The sequence below is a fragment of the Tinamus guttatus genome, unplaced genomic scaffold (assembly GCF_059628265.1).
Source record: "Tinamus guttatus ecotype Peru unplaced genomic scaffold, ASM5962826v1 Tinamus_guttatus_pri_ptg000731l, whole genome shotgun sequence".
Lineage (NCBI taxonomy): Eukaryota > Metazoa > Chordata > Aves > Tinamiformes > Tinamidae > Tinamus > Tinamus guttatus.
In genome coordinates, this window is record NW_028289265.1 from 55,762 (window position 1) to 71,093 (window position 15,332).

Consider the following 15,332-nt stretch of genomic DNA (forward strand, 5'->3'; position numbering starts at 1 on the left):
GTACTTTCACCTTCCTCCTCTGCTCCCACTACCGCAGCTCTCGGGCTTCACATGCTGGGTACATACACACTGCAGGTACCAACTTTTCCTTCATTAAAACATCTAATTAAGGAGTGCAGCTCAACATCAGCGATCACGCTCCCTCTGCCCCTCTCACTGGAAGGGACTGCTGCTCCAGGAGACACAATAAACTGTCCTCTAGAGAGGACACGACAAACCATCCTCCAGATGGCCAAACCCAAGCTGCTACTTGTCCAAAAGAGAAAAACTTGGGATGAAACTAGCTCTTTTCTACTGATTTTCCCAGGTGATTTGGTTTGAAAGGCCAGGAGGCCAGCATTCATCAACCCTTGGAGTACACTGCTGTTTTTTCCTGCTACCCTCTGCTTTTAATAGTCTACCTTGACAAGGTGTAATGGGTACAAGTTGAAATCCAGGCATTTTCACCTCCATGTGAGGAAGAACTTTCCTGTGAGGGTGCCAGAGCCCTGGCACAGGCTGCCCAGAGAGGCTGTGGAGTCTCCTTCTCTGGAGATCTTCATACCCACCTTGATGCCACCCTGTGCCCCGTGCTCTGGGTGACCTTGCTGGAGCAGGGGGCTGGGCTGGGTGATCCCTAGAGGTCTCTGTCAACCTCAACCATTCTGGGATTTGGTGAGTTCATCCCAAAATACCTGTTGCATCAACTTACGCTGGTTACTTTCCGCTTGATGTTCTCCAGGAGATGCTCCTGGCCTCGGATGAAGTACGGGTGCTGGAATTCGGTATCGTCTTTCTCTGGCTTCACCAATCCTCCCTGCTCAATGTGGACAACCTTGCGAAAGCCATCTGAAAGTCACACGGTAGATAATTAGAGAGGGCCTTAGCAGGCTAAAGGTGAACGTGAGAAAATAAAACCCAGCACAAACTGTCCCTGTTGGCATAAATACGCAGTTCTTGGATGATGAGATACTCCCTTCTAACAAAAATCTCATCCTGAAAGTGTTTTCTACCCAAGAACACCAGCAAAGAAAGTCAACCCCTTAGCAAAGGGGTTTAGCATACCGTCCATGTGATCCCAGAGGGATCGTTTTGTTTATTCAGGGAATAAAATTGCTGATAAGAGCAGTACACAGACAGAGAACCATTGCACATCACCTCAAATACTAGTGAAGACATGGATACGTGCGAGGCAAAACCCTGGAAGTGGTAATCAGCGCACGAGAGGAGATGAGCACGACTGCATTTAATTGTACTTAAGTAGGACAGTGAATATGAGCACTTCGATTCAGCCGGACTCACCTGCGCTCTGCAAAACGAGCGCCAGAAACCTGCTTTGTATTTTACGAGGGGAGGTGGCACATGCAAAGCCCGGGTTTCGTAACGCAACAGCGACCACCGCCTGCCATAGCGAACAGGCCCTCTTGCCCTTTGGTTTCTCCGGGCACCGTTTCAACTTCCCGACTCTCCCAGATTCACGGCGCGCTCCGGGCCCGCTCCGGAGGCCCCGCGGGGACGGGAGAGGCCGGCGACGCGCCCGTAGCCTCAGCTGGGCTCCAAACACCTAAAAGTCACTCCAGAGCAGAGCGCAGCGCATCAAAGCGCAGGGGGGCTCAGCAGATCTGTAAAGCAGGAGGATAGAGCGGGAGTGTTTTTGCAGTTTGTCAGACCACAGCTGTGGCTGAAAAAAAAGGGGAGAAAAAAAAAAAACCCAGCTTCCTGCACTTGCAGAAAGTAAGTGATTTAGAGAAATTACACATTATTGTAGTGATATTAGCCAGTTTTCAGTTATTCGAGTGATCCTTAAAAACTAAAGGCCCTGGTCATGAACCAGGGAATGTGCCCCACAGCTATTCAAAGAGCCAGTGTTGAAAGGTAATGAAAATGTCATCCTCTCTAATAACATTGGAATGCTCTCCCAAGCCCACATCTGGAGCATTAAAGCTAATCCCCGCTATACCCTCCACGTGAGAGGTGTATGAAAGGCATCCTTTATGTTGCTGCCTATCACAAGGACTCGCAGCCAAAACGTAAATGTGGATATGTGTGCGCCGAGAGGAAGCTGAGCAGACTGTCATGAAGCAACGTCTCTGGGATAATCCCAGAATATTCCTGCTCCTTGGCAGGAAGGAGCAGTTACAAATGCACCGATCAATCTTGAAGCACTTACAGTCAGTCACCTCTTGCTCTCCTTGCACATCTGAAGAGCAAAAGGAGGATTAAGCAGTGAAAGTTTGGAAAAGCAGAGCAAGGAGAACAGAAGAATGTTGCTGGGTTAGCAGAGGACATGGCATTTAGCAGGATATTCAGGATATTTCAGATTTCCAAGAGAATGGCAGCAGGAGGGCATAGCCAGCCCCAAAGGGGAGTGAGCAAAGCCCTAGGAAGGGATGTGACTGTCAGCTCCGTTTCAGGGCTTTCCTTTAGCCATCTCTGTTCCTCAAGCAAGCAGAAAAAGCATGGGGACAAGCTCAGAGTTCAGCACTGAACACACACATGCCTAAGTATCACCCACTTACAAAATAAACTGGAATCCTCAAACTGTCAGTCAGGAGCCAAGAAGTCTCTTATACCATGGGAATAAATTTAGAGCTCTTTAACACATTGCGGAAAAAAAGAGGATTGATGCTAAAATACAGATTAAGCATAGAGGAAACAGGTGTGCACCTGAAAACAGGAGTTGATGTTTTGGTGTTTCTTGCTGCACATGAAGTCAAGCTCTGCATCATCACAACACTGTGCATTGCTACTGGGACAGTGTAAGAACATACAGGAACCAGCCAAAAGACAGGCAAAGGCAGGGGTTTTGTTTGGAGCATCCGTCCCTTGAGGTCTTCCAAGAGATCTCAATTCAGGCTTCTGCCTGGAACGTGTTTTTTCCAGAAATCCTGAGCTGCTCAGGAAAGCTGCTGCCAGAAAGAAGTTTCACTCCTGTCTTTTAACTTGATCTTGCAGATTTACTGCATGCCTTCCCCTCCACTGCCCCCAAAGGAAACCCTTATCACTCAGATGGGCTTTTGTCTGTTCTAATCTAATTCTGTTCCAGCTCTTCCACCCCTGCTATTGAAAGGAGGAGCTGACACCCAGATGAATGTTATTGCCCTTGCCCTTCCCCGACCTTTCAGCGTTGCACACGGTGGGATGCAGGGGCTCGGACAGCTTGCTTGCTTCTTATTGCTCCCTCGTTGCAACAGCCCAAGTTGGAGAGGGAGCCCTGGCCCTGCTTTACAAGCTGTGCTTAGCTTGATCTGCCTCCAAAGCATTTCAGGACGCGCGAGCAGCAGAGACACCTGTAGCCATGTGCGTTGGAGAAATATCCTCCCCACAAGCGCAGGGCAGATGTGGTGACAAGAGAGACGAGAGAGGCACGTGGGGAGAGGCCGTGGGAGCGGAGCAGAGCCCGTCCTCCCGCAGGCCACCCTGCCACCGCGGGCAGGAGCGGAGCCAGAGCCCCACTCCCGTCACGAGAGAAGCAAGAAATGTGAGAAAGGCCAGATGAGCCACTCCATGCGAGCGCCTGGACGTCAAGCACCTGCTGTCTGCCACCAGCCCCGGCACTCCTGGTGCCCTGGCAGGCTCTGGGGCTTTGGACATACCTGTGCCAAGTGTGAGGTGCCAAGGAATGTCCCTGCTTCTCTAGGCACTTTGGGTCCTTCTCAGAGAAGGATACAAGAGGGCCCTGTTCCACATGCATGTGATATGTGTGTGTGTGTGTGTGTGTGTGTGTGTGTGCAAGAAAGAAAGCGCAGAGTCAGGTCGACTCATTAAACCAGGTTCCTCTTCTTCCCTGCCAGGCTAGGGAGCCGTACCAACAGAAAAGCAGGAAGAAAGTCTTATTTAAGGAGCAGTTACCCAAAGACAGTGTTGTGTTGCACACGTGAGTGTGGGTCCAGGACTGGGCAGTGCTTCCATTAGCAGTAAGAAGGATGGCTGGAACACGGCCGGGAAGAGCTGCAATACGTCAAAGGACAGGATGGCAATTCCAAATGATCCTGACAAACAGGATGAAGTTCCCTGCTGCTGAGCATGAAGTACAGCTCTGGGATGGAGGGCCATGGGGCTGGCAGTAGCTGAACAGCAGGAACTGAGGGCTGTAGCAGGCCTAACACAAAAGTCAACGTCATTTTATTGAGAAAAGGGCCGACACTGTAACAGGACGTACGCGCGGCAGGATCACCTTCCAGGTGCTGCTTCTGTTGCATTCAGCAACACACCTGAATTTGAACACTGCACTTCAGCACAGGAACAGAACAAAAAGCTGGGTCAAAAGGGAATGCAAATGGTTAAAGGCCAGCAAATAACCCAAAAGACTGGGGGGGAAAATAGTTGTTTAGTCTAAAGTGAAAAGCCTGAGTAGAGGTACTAAGTCTTCAAAGACACAAAGACTGATGCAACAGAAAAGGACTGAATCTCTTCCCTGCACCTGCAGCAGACAGGAAAGAAGCCAAGGGCTGACCTGTAGCAGGGGAGGTTTGGGTTGGGCATCAGCAGTCTAACCTTGTGAATCCCTCCCTCACCACTCCAGCACTTCTTGAGGAGTTTATGGAAACTTTGTTACTGGAGATGTTGAACAAATAGGTTAGATGCAGGGCCGTGGGGAGCCACACGATACAGGTGGTGCTGCCTTGAAGCAGAGGACTGGACTACACAATCATCTCATGAAGTTCCTCCAGGCCTATCTGGCGATGATTTTATGGTCAGAAAATTGCGATTTTGGAAAATTTAGCTCAGTCGGTCCCTGCTTTAAATGATTCTGGCAGCAACAGCCGCTCAAGAAAGTGATAAGAAAATTAACAAGCTGTCATACGTGGCGCAGCCTGTCTCCCTGGATGCGAGCCAGGGGAGTTCCTCCTCCGTCACACAGCGAGGAGCCGCCTTGTGTGTCCACGGCAGGCGAGCACAAGGAGAGCATTCACCAGCTTGCTCTAATACCCAGGGAGGGAGGAGATGAAAGCTGTCTGTAGGAGTACAGAGCAGGCAGCCACTTCGTCAGAGTCCTCCCCTTCAGCGGAGGCCAACCCTACAACTAATACTTGGTGCTCGAAATGGGAGTGATTGCAAAGCTGGCAAATGCTCCCAAGCCACACGCACTCCCCCGGCAGCACAGCTGGGCAGGAGCACGAAACCTCCTTCCAGGACAAACCCCGACTCGCACTTCGGGCTGCCCCCGGGGTACTTACACATGTTGAGCTGCCGCACAAAGCTGGCCATGTTGTTATGCTTGAAGTACTTCGGAAGCACCTCCTTGGCAAACTGGCCTTGGTCAAACACATGGAAGCTGTTTCCACTCTGTCAACAAAACAAAACATAATAAATCCCCGTTATGCAACAGGAGGGGAGCTCAACCACCCTTTCACTTCACAGATGTGAAACTCTATATGTTACTGTGAGGGAGAGCGGAGAAGACCTGAAGGTTTGACACAGTGAGAGCTGCAGTTTAATCTCTGTTGGAACCACTCAACCAACACAAGCCCCCACAAATGCAGCTCAGAGCGGTCTAAACGGCTCCGCTGGGCTCCCGTTGGGGTCTCGCAGCTCGGCGAGTCCCCAAGCGCCCGCCGAGCCCGGCGTGGGGTCCACACCGGCACCCTCAGCTCAGCGCCACAGCCGGGGCGGCCACACCGCGTCCTCACACCGCGCTCGGGAGAGGAAGATGCATCTGCTAGTTATCAAAATCTGACAGGCCGTTGATGACTCTTTAGGCTCTAATTAAGTTACTGCTAATTTGGAAGAACTAGCAAAGCACAACTCCCCAGGGACGGAAACGCAAAAACCTCAGGAAGTCAGGCAGGATGCCGAGATTAAGCCTCAATTTGCACGACTGCAAACGCATTAATTTCACAACTCGGCCCGGTTAACTTGTTTTCACATCCACGGCAACAAAAGCCCCCAAAAGGCTGGATCTGGTTTCGTCGCGACGCTGCTGGCAGTGTTTTACAACGGGGATCTTCTCGGAGGGCAGAGCTGCCCTCGCGATCCACCTCCTGCCGCCAGCATCCCCGTACATGGAGCCAGTTCCGGCTGGGAAAGCGGCTCTTCGGCAGGACCTCGGAGCTGGGATGAGCTCTCTGCAGAGACTTAGCAGTTCCAGACGGAAGATCCTCGAGATTTGCTTCTCAGACAGGCCGGCCTTACTGCTCAACTGACCGGGCAAATTCAACGCAGCATTAATCCTGAGGAATTAAGGATTCTAGATAAAAAGCAAACAACAAGACCTTAGAAGACTGTGCCTGCCAATAAGAAAAGCAAGTTAAGAGGTGCAATAAAAGCTGGCAGGTTAGGCTTTTCCATCCTAACGGCTTCCTTGGAATAAGGATGAGTTTCCTCATTCCTCCAGATCCCTGGGCTGCTTTGGAGGGCTGATTTTCATTCAGCTCCTTCACTTCTTACCCAGTACTTAACGGTACTCAGGGCTGATGCTAGGAGATTAAAAGCACATTAGGAAGAGGGATATAGGAGGAAAGCAGCACCAGGCCACCTCCCTGGAGACAGCAGGCCACAAGAAGCCACCCAACTAACACAATGCACCTCAGACCCCCAAAGTTGGGGATTTTTGGTGGGTATTGAGTCCCCCGGAGCTTTAGTAAAACCATGTTGATGACAAAAGAGCAGGAACAAACCCAAGGCAACGCTTCCACCGAGGGGCATCTCCCCCTCGGCTCGTACGTGCCACAAGCCCATGGGCCGGAAGAGCAGCAAGTCCACGGGATGCAAAAGGGTTGCAGGGACACAAACCTCAACCGAATTGCCTTCAAGTGGCAGAATTATTTCCACCTTGGGGACTAAAGCCAGCCTCGTGCACGCTGCACCACGCTGCACTCCGTTTCCATCCTTGAGCTCTCAAGGCCACCTGCCTTCTGCGCCTGGCATCCCCTGTCTTCGGGCACTAACAAAAGGCAACTGTGTTTTGGGAGGAATTTCTCAACGTCCTTTGTGCCAAGGTCATTAAAACACCGAGATGTGATCTTCACAGAGCCCTGCCCCGGCCCCTCCACCCCTCGGCACTACCTGTTGTTCCTACAGAGCCAGGCGCTCCCCTGGCCTCGCGCTAATCCCTCCGCGTCTCCTGTTTCAACTCTGATTTCCTACGTGCAGGGTATCAGATGCTCTGCAGAAGTCCAGATACATGAGATCGGCCCCAATTACTTCATCTAGAAAAGGGTTTTGTAGCCAGAGGAGGAGAGATGAGTACCAGTTTTTGGGAAGCCTTATGTTGCATTTTAGCCCATTCTCCATTTATTGCTATGGCTTTAGCTATTGCAGCCTTCGTTTTTCTCCCCCCTTAGCACTATACACCCACCAAAGTCAACTAGTTAACCATTAATGCTCCTTTCAGGAATAAACATCTTTTCCTAATGAGGTATCTTGGGGGGTTATGTTGGAGGTCCTGGGTCCTGTGGTGGAGAAGCCCTGCTCTGAGTCCCACTCACTCCATTATGGGACACAAACCTAAAAGCTTCCCAAACTGCAGGAAAGGTCTCCTGAGGCCAAGTTCAACTTGCCTGCGTCCATCCTGCTGCCATTGGGAGCCACATTCCAGGTTAACGATGGCCATGGGGGGACCATGCAGTTGGAAAACCATTTTACCGGATGCCAGGATGGCCAAGGTTAGCAGGGACTTCTAGAGATCACCCAGCCCAGCCCCCTGCTCCAGCAGGGACACCTAAAGCACGGGGCACAGGGTGGCATCCAGGCGAGCTGGAAGATCTCCAGAGAAGGAGACTCCACAGCCTCTCTGGGCAGCCTGTGCCAGGGCTCTGGCACCCTCACAGGAAAAGAAGTTCTTCCTCACATGGAGATGGAACTGCCTGGGTTTCAGCTTGTACCCATTACCCCTCGTCCTGTCACTGGCCACCACAGAGAAGAGCCTGGCCCCATCCTCCCTACACTCTCCCCTCAGGTACTTGAACGTGTTGATCAGATCCCTCTCAGCCTGCTCTTCTCCAGGGTAAACAGGCCCAGCTCACTCAGTCTCTCCTCACACAACAGATGCTCCAGTCCCTTCATCATCTTCATGCCCCTGCACTGGACCCTCTCTAGCAGCTCCACGTCCCTGTTGTCCTGGGGAGCCCAGAACTGCCCCCAGTGCTCCAGGTGCCTCCCCAGAGCTGAGCAGAGGGGCAGGATCCCCTCCCTCCACCTGCTGGCAACGCTCCTCCTGCTGCAGCCAGGATCCCATTGGCCTTCTTGGCCACAAGGGCACATTGCTGCCTCATGGGCAACTTGGTGTCCACCAGGACTCCCAAATCCCTCTCCATGGAGCTGCTTTCCAGCAGGTCAACCCCTAGTCTGTACTGGTGCCTGGAGTTATTCCCACCAGGTGCAGGACTCCGCACTTGTCCTTGTTGAACCTCATGAGGTTCCTCTCTGCCCAACTCTCCATCCTGTCCAAGTCTCCCTGAGTGGCAGCACAGCCCTCGGGAATTTCGGCCACTCCTCCCAGTTTGGTGTCACCTGCAGACTTGCTGAGGGTGCCCTCTGTGCCCTCGTCCAAGTCATTCATGGACAGGTTGAACATCACCAGGCCCAGTACTGATCCCTGGGAACACCCTGGCCACAGGTCTCCAATCAGACCAGGCCTCATTTATCACCACCTAAGCACAGCGGCGCTGCCCTCCTCCTCCTGCAAACGAGCGCAGGCTTCGGACACCATCTGTGCAGGCAGCAAATAAAACGAGATGCCCCACAGGATTTTTTTGAAGGATTTTTGGAGGCGAAATAGTTGAATTTGTCCTAGGCTTGGGGTAAAACGGTCTCCCTGCTAGCCCAGATGCAGGGGACCGGGCACCACGTCACTGCCAGAGTGTCCAAACCGTCCCAAAGCCACCCAAAAGCCAGCCCTGGAAAGCTCCTGGCTCCTCCAGGGCACGAGCCTGAGGATTTCACTTCTACCTTTTCACCCTCCACACTATTTACAGAGCTTAAGGATATATTTACTGCCCTTGTACTTAAATACAGGCAGGGATTCCCTGCACTCTGCAATCTCAGTCATTATTGCTGCTCAATGCAACGCTGAAAGCAGTTTGGCTTCAAAAATAAGAAAAAGTGGGAGAAAGCTGAAGGAAAGAGTCTCTACTGGGTTCCCACAGGAGCAGGGAGCCTCAGGACGTTGCACTGCCCATGCTGAGCTGTTGCCAGCACTGAGCACTGCAGCACCCAGCCACCTACCACTGCACGGAGCCCGGGAGAAAATCCCACAGCCAGAGCAGCCGCAGGCCCCGCAGGAACCAGATTTGTGGTTGGTGAGAGCCAAGAGTCTGGGAAAGAAGCTGCCGGTTCCCCCGTCGTTCCCTTCGGTCCCTGCCGCGAGCAGGGCTCCGGAGCACCAGGTTTCTGCCTTCTACCACGGCAAGGGACAGCGATGAAGGGACAACTCAGGAGAAACAGGATTAACGACAGGTTTGTGCCACCCAACACGGGCACGTGCTGCTTTGTGCGGTGCTGCTGACCAGCGCTGACTTAAAGCAAACGGCCTGACCTCATCTTCCAGCAGAGAAGAGCGTACAGATATTTCCAAGTGTGGAAAAACACACATTTTAACAAAATCATACCAGTTACTTTGTTATACCTATAATACCATATCCAGAGGGATACGAGGACATCAGCAGATCCATGGAGCACTAACCAAACTCATGCTGATCCAAGCGCCTCTCAGCACACGCTCCCAGCTGCTACATTTGGCACTCTTGCACTTCGAACAGGCCGAGCTGTCCTTCCTGATGCTCCCATATTTTTGGGTACAGACAGAGGAAAACGGGTGTCTAAGGCTGATGCCAGCGGCGCCAGCTGCAGCAGGAAGTTGACACGCTGGCTCCCAGGTGCTGCCACAGTTGCTGGATCACAAAAATCTAGAGGAATTAGAGGACAGGATAGAGGACAGCACTGGACCTCTCCAGTGGTCATACATCCATGTCCGTAGGAAACGGCTTACGGACCCTTTGTATGGGGTGCACGGTGTCTGCGGGAAGCCAGACCCCGCTTCCCAGCTGCCGGATTCTCCCAGCGCCTACCTTGGCCATTGCTGCCTTCCAGCCCCACACAGGTCTTGGAAATATTTCCCTCGCAGGCACAGAGCGGAAAACCCAAATTTTCACTTCCAAGGGGGAAAAAAAGCAACTCTAAGTTGCCAACAATCTTCTATACAAGGGAGCTCAACGTAAGCAATCGCCAAGGCAAAGTCTTAGCAGCTCTTCCCAAGAGCTCAGACAGCAGCAGAGCAGGGAAAAAAAATAAAAGACATTAAAAGATACCGAATATCCCATCACACAACTCCTCTGTCACGCGCATAATATTGGTGGAATTAAGGGCACAGCTGCTGATCAAGATTAGGCCTTTTTGTAGCAACCCCAATGCAGCCAGCTAATAAACCTACCCACCAGAAGGGTTTTCGTTGTTCACAATGATGTTTCTTCATCCTGTCATACCCTAATGTCTCCTTGGCCAATGTTTATCAGCTTTCTTCTGGATACAGACTCAGAAGAGCAGCTCAATAAGAAAAGCCCACAAAAGCTGTTTCTGTGAACTCCCACAGGACGGCAAAAATAATTTCCTTGGACAACCTTGCGTGTCCCGGTGTGACGGCGACGCCGTCGCGTCCTGCACGGGGTTGATGCAGCCTCCCTGCGCCAGCGGCTCCCTGAGCTTCCCGCTGCTTCGGCACCAACATCGTCCTCGGGAAAAACAGCTGCAGAGGAGAGATCCCCAGGGCCTTGGAGCCTGGCTAGGAACTTCACCAGCAGCTTGGTAAACGTATTTCCAAACCAGACACTACCTCCTTTTTGCTGGTTCTTCCTCACTTTGCAGACGTGGTACCAACCTTTGCCTCCTTGGGGTTAGCACATTTTCTAGGCAGCAGTTACTGAACTCAGGGAGATCAGAGCTTCGAGCTAAGCAAAGAATCCTCCTTTTCTTATCTAAAACATATCCAGGAGGTAGAAGAAAGCCTACTCTGAAGTATAAATTGCAAATGAAAAATTATGATAAAGCAGAAATCTGGGTGTAGGAAGAAATTCAAAATTAGCCCATGAAGAGCAAATCCTTCCCAAATGATCCTGAAGCGGAATTTCCAGGAGACTCCTGCTGCAGGAAGGCAACCGGCCGGGAATCTGCTCCCGAGACCGAAGGGGCCAACTGGAGCCACAGAGAGTCCCCTTCATCGGGTGGCTCTGCTGCAACAGTCGGCCGCTCTGGGGCGGTGGAAGGAATAGCAGCTCCTCCTTTCGGATCCTCTTATGTAACACGGGCATCCTGCTGAGGAAGAAAAGCGTATTTTCATTTATGAGCCTTTCACGGGTTTTTTCCTGTCTTCAAAGCTAGTCTCTCTAACGGAAAGTGAAACACCCCGTGCTCCAACGACGTCACAAGCACAACAATCCTCTTGCGCCAGATTAGGGCTAGTAAAAAGCAAGGAATAATCGCTCCTTAGCAGGTCAAAAGCGAAGGGTGCTTTTAGGTGAAAAATGAGAAAAAAAATCCTCATGCTCTGCAACCAGAAGTGCTGAGAGGGAGGACACAACGAAAAGTAACACCGGGACCCTGCAGGAGCTTGTGTTTATCCAGCAATTTATATAATTTACTATAGGATCCAAGTGACAGTGAGATTGCAAGCTGCAGGGCTCCGTGTTCAGACCGCTCGGCCACCGGGACTGTCTCAGTCTGCATCATTCATCCAAGTCGTTCTCCTGCCCCCAGGCGGCTGCAGGGCCGCGAGGAAGACGTCGCCACACAGGGAGCCTTCGCCCCCAGGCAGCCCCGGAGCTCCAGCTGCGGTCGTGCACAAAGGGGACAAATGACATTGGCCAGATGCACGGCAAATTGCTCCAAACGGGGAGGAAGGCAGAGCAGGAACATGGAAACCTAGGGAGGCTTCGCGGGACAGTCTTTGAGAGGGCGCAGGATTGCGGCCCAAAGCCGGGTGCAAGACACACGTGCTGAAGCTGCAGCTCCTCCGGCACCGGCGCTCTCCGAGGAGCGGTTCCCGCTAAGCGCTTCCTCACGAGGCTCTAATGAGTCTCCTGCATTAAAACCAGGCCTACCTAAGCCCAGACTTTCACCTTGCAATTCCAGACGAACCCGTAGCCTAGCCGAGCTGAACAAACCGAGCCCTGCAGGGCACGTCTCGGGGAGCTGAAATCCAGCTGGAAAGGCAACACGCGGTCATACCTGTTCCTGCCCTTCTGCACGCGGCCATCCCGGCCAGCGCGCCCACACGGGGAAGCTGCCTTTGGAATTTACACTCCAAACAGCCATTGAAAATACACGATTTCAATCTTATTTAATAAGCCCTGGACCTAAATACTAAACTAGATCAACTCTTCCTTGCAAAACCAAGAAAGCTTCTGCTGTCTATGAGTACAAGGGTAAGACAGACCCTCGCACTGCCCGCGCTAACTGTCTGGCAGCAGTTATTATTAAATTTATTATATTTCCGTTATTTTTCACAGATGATAAATTTTAGATCCTTAAAAGCAGGACGGTGTTGCAACGTCTGCGCCCCCCTCGCTCCCTGCAGGACGTGCAGCTTTTCCTTCAATATTCCGTGCTCAATAGTCCCCGCGCCCGGCGGGGCCCGCGTGCCCGTTTCCAGCTTCGTGCGGGTCGGGGCGCAGGACAGGCGGGCGGTGCGTGCGCGTTGGGAGGCCAAGCAGCCACCGAGGAGGTGATTTCGCGCGCTCTGCTCCCCTCCGCCATCCCAGTGCGTTAGCGGAGCGACGCGTCAAGCGCAGCGGGGGAACCGCAGCGCATCGGGGGAACCGCAGCGCACCGGGCCCGGCGCCGGCTCCTGCAGCTTCCTCCGGGAGCGGGAGCCACCCCAGCGCACAGCTCCATGGCCCCGGGGCTGCTTGGTGCCCCGGGTGGCCTGCGGAGCACCCGGCTCTCCACGGGGACCTGCACGAAGCCACAAACAGGCGTGCGGGGCCCGCCGGGCGCGGGGCCCTGTCCCTCTGAGCAGGGCCCCGGCCGGCTCCGTGCTGGCGGTGGTGCCAGCAGGGATGTCCCCGGCGTCCCCCCACACCTGCTGCTCTCCAGGCTTCACCTGGCAAAACGAGGCAATTCAGCTCCCTGCCCAAACAGGGAAAGAGTGTGGAAAAAATCCCAGGAGCCCAAGAGCTGAATGAGCCCCACGGCGAGGAGAGCAGAGCAGGGCAGGGCAGGGAACAGGCCTGCGCCTCCGCTAGCGCCTAGGCCACACGAGCCCACGGTCTGGAGCAGTGACCGAGCAGGTAACGTCACAGATGGCCTGGCCTGCCATTAATCGCATTATCTGTACCTTAAATCCCTTCCAAGTCCCCTCCTCAGCAGGCAATCGACTCCGCCGTCAGGATCTGCTGTCCCATGTCGCAGCACGGGCCGGGGAGAAGAGCCCGGGGAGGACGGAACCATCTTCCCCCAGCAACCTCCATAGCCAGCAGCAGCCAAACCCAGGCACCGTGTAACAAGGGCAGAGCTCATCCTCCCGGAATCCTTCCCCAGTTCTCTTACGGTTTGGGCCCGCACACCGTCACCACCGTGGGAACAGGCTGTACGCTGTAATCGCGAGCTCCGTCAGGAGCTACCCCGCCTGCTCACCAAACTCACCACCCAACAACTCAGCTGGCTGCTCGCTAATCCACAGAGCTCAGGAGCACAGACTGATTCAAGTGAAACGCGTTTCCATCTGCACGCAGCTTGGAACAGAGCTCGGCCACTGCGCAAGGCCAAGGGAAGAGGATCCAGAAGGGAGGCGAGCGGAGCCGGCACGGCGGGGCCCTCGGCCAGGCCGCCTCGAGCCCCTGCGGATCGGAGACTCGCTGAATCCAAAGTCGTTACCTTACATGTGCAAAAAGAAGATGGTTTTTGGGGTGACGCTGGGCATAGCCAGCCCATCTAGCCTGCAGTGGAACGCGATGCTTCCGAGACAGGAACGGAACCGAGGCGGCGCGGCCCGGAGTCACTCCCGTTGTCACCGGGAGCCCCTACCCTCGAGGCACGGAAATGAGGAGCTAATGCATCAAGATCTGCATTCTCGTTCTTTAACCCTCCCCTTGTGCTGATTTTCCTGCTTCCCACTGCGAGGATTTCTTCTCACAGACACATAAAAGGTCCCTCCTTCCCGCAATTATGTCAAGATTCACAGTCCTGAACCCAGCACCTTGTATCTTCCACCTTTTAGAGGGGACAGTTACAAGAAGCAAACATAGATAACAAAAAGAGAAAAGGTATAAGGTACTGGGGAGAAAAAAGCTAACAGAATGAGCAATAAAGCAACAACACGTGCATGAAGGAAGGAGCTATTTCCTATTCCCTCCCAGCAAAGGGAAATTAGACTTTCAGCCATACCAAAAGGCCCAGCTCTCCGGCTACCTCTGTGTGGATTTCCCAAAGCTCCAGGCAACAGGAGAGACCCAGGAGAGAGTTTACAACTAATCAGCTGCTGGTTTTGTATCGCACCATTTGCATTAGGGAAATGCAAGGAGGATCGCTCCGGGGAGGCGGCCTGTCCCTCCCCAGCCTCCCACGACAGAGGTTTCGCACGGATTTCATCATTGCCTCATAAACTATTTACTTTCCCCATCACAAGTAATGGGGAGCTCGGATACCCGGCGCGCTCATCCCACGGAAGCAAAATGCCGCTTCCGAGAGAAGGATTTTCAGGCTCCGAGACCTTTAGGATAAGGTTTAGAGTTGGGCCCTGCTCGGCCTCCTCAGCCCTTGCCCGCACCCGGGAGATTCATCAGGATAGTGGGATGACACAAAACAAATCTTTTTGCACGTCTGGCAGAGCTGCTGTTTGTCACTGGGTCTGGAGACAGCGCTGTCAAGCCTAGGCTGAGGTAAAGATGCCACACTTTTGCTTTGCACCAGCAAAGCGGTGTCACTCCTCTTTCCCAAAACGGGTCCCCAGCCCAGGATCACTCTGAGGCTCTCCAAGCCACCGATACCCAGCCCCAAACGCTGCCCGTGGCGGATGCATCTGCCTGCAGAGACCCTGCAGCACCTCCAAACAACGTCACACCCACAAAGAGGACTCTCCAACGCCCCCAAACCAGGGTTTATCTGTGCAAAACACGCGCTCGGGGAAGGAGATAAGCGGCAGGGGAAAGGCCTGAGCCGAGGCCTCGGGGCTCGGCAGCTGGGGGACGCCTGCTGCCGGGCCCCGAGCCCCGGGGCCTCGGCCGCTTCCGCGCGGGCCTCACCGGACTCCAGCAGATGAGCGCGTCGGTGTCAGGATCCTCCACGAGCGTCCAGAGCTTGGTGAGGAAGGCGGGCACGTTGCTGCCGCCGGGGCCGGTGCCGCCCGCCGCCGCCGCACCGGGCCCCTCCATGGCAGCCTCCCGCCGTCGGTGCAGGCGGCGCGGGACGGGGCGGGAGGG

At 53.7% G+C, this 15,332-nt stretch overlaps 1 protein-coding gene across 2 annotated transcripts in view; it reads right to left on the reverse strand.

The window, feature by feature from the left end:
• Positions 1 to 15,284, reverse strand: part of HSF1 (heat shock transcription factor 1) — a 43,292-nt gene extending 28,008 nt beyond the window's left edge. For both annotated transcript variants that reach the window (XM_088537120.1, XM_088537119.1), the window contains exons 1-3: positions 15,156 to 15,284; positions 5,160 to 5,268; positions 692 to 828 (exon numbers count right to left, since the gene is read on the reverse strand). In XM_088537120.1, coding sequence (XP_088393246.1) covers positions 692 to 828; positions 5,160 to 5,268; positions 15,156 to 15,284 — 375 coding nt within the window. The remainder of the gene's footprint in view (positions 1 to 691; positions 829 to 5,159; positions 5,269 to 15,155) is intronic.
• Between the last annotated feature and the right edge of the window lie 48 nt (positions 15,285 to 15,332).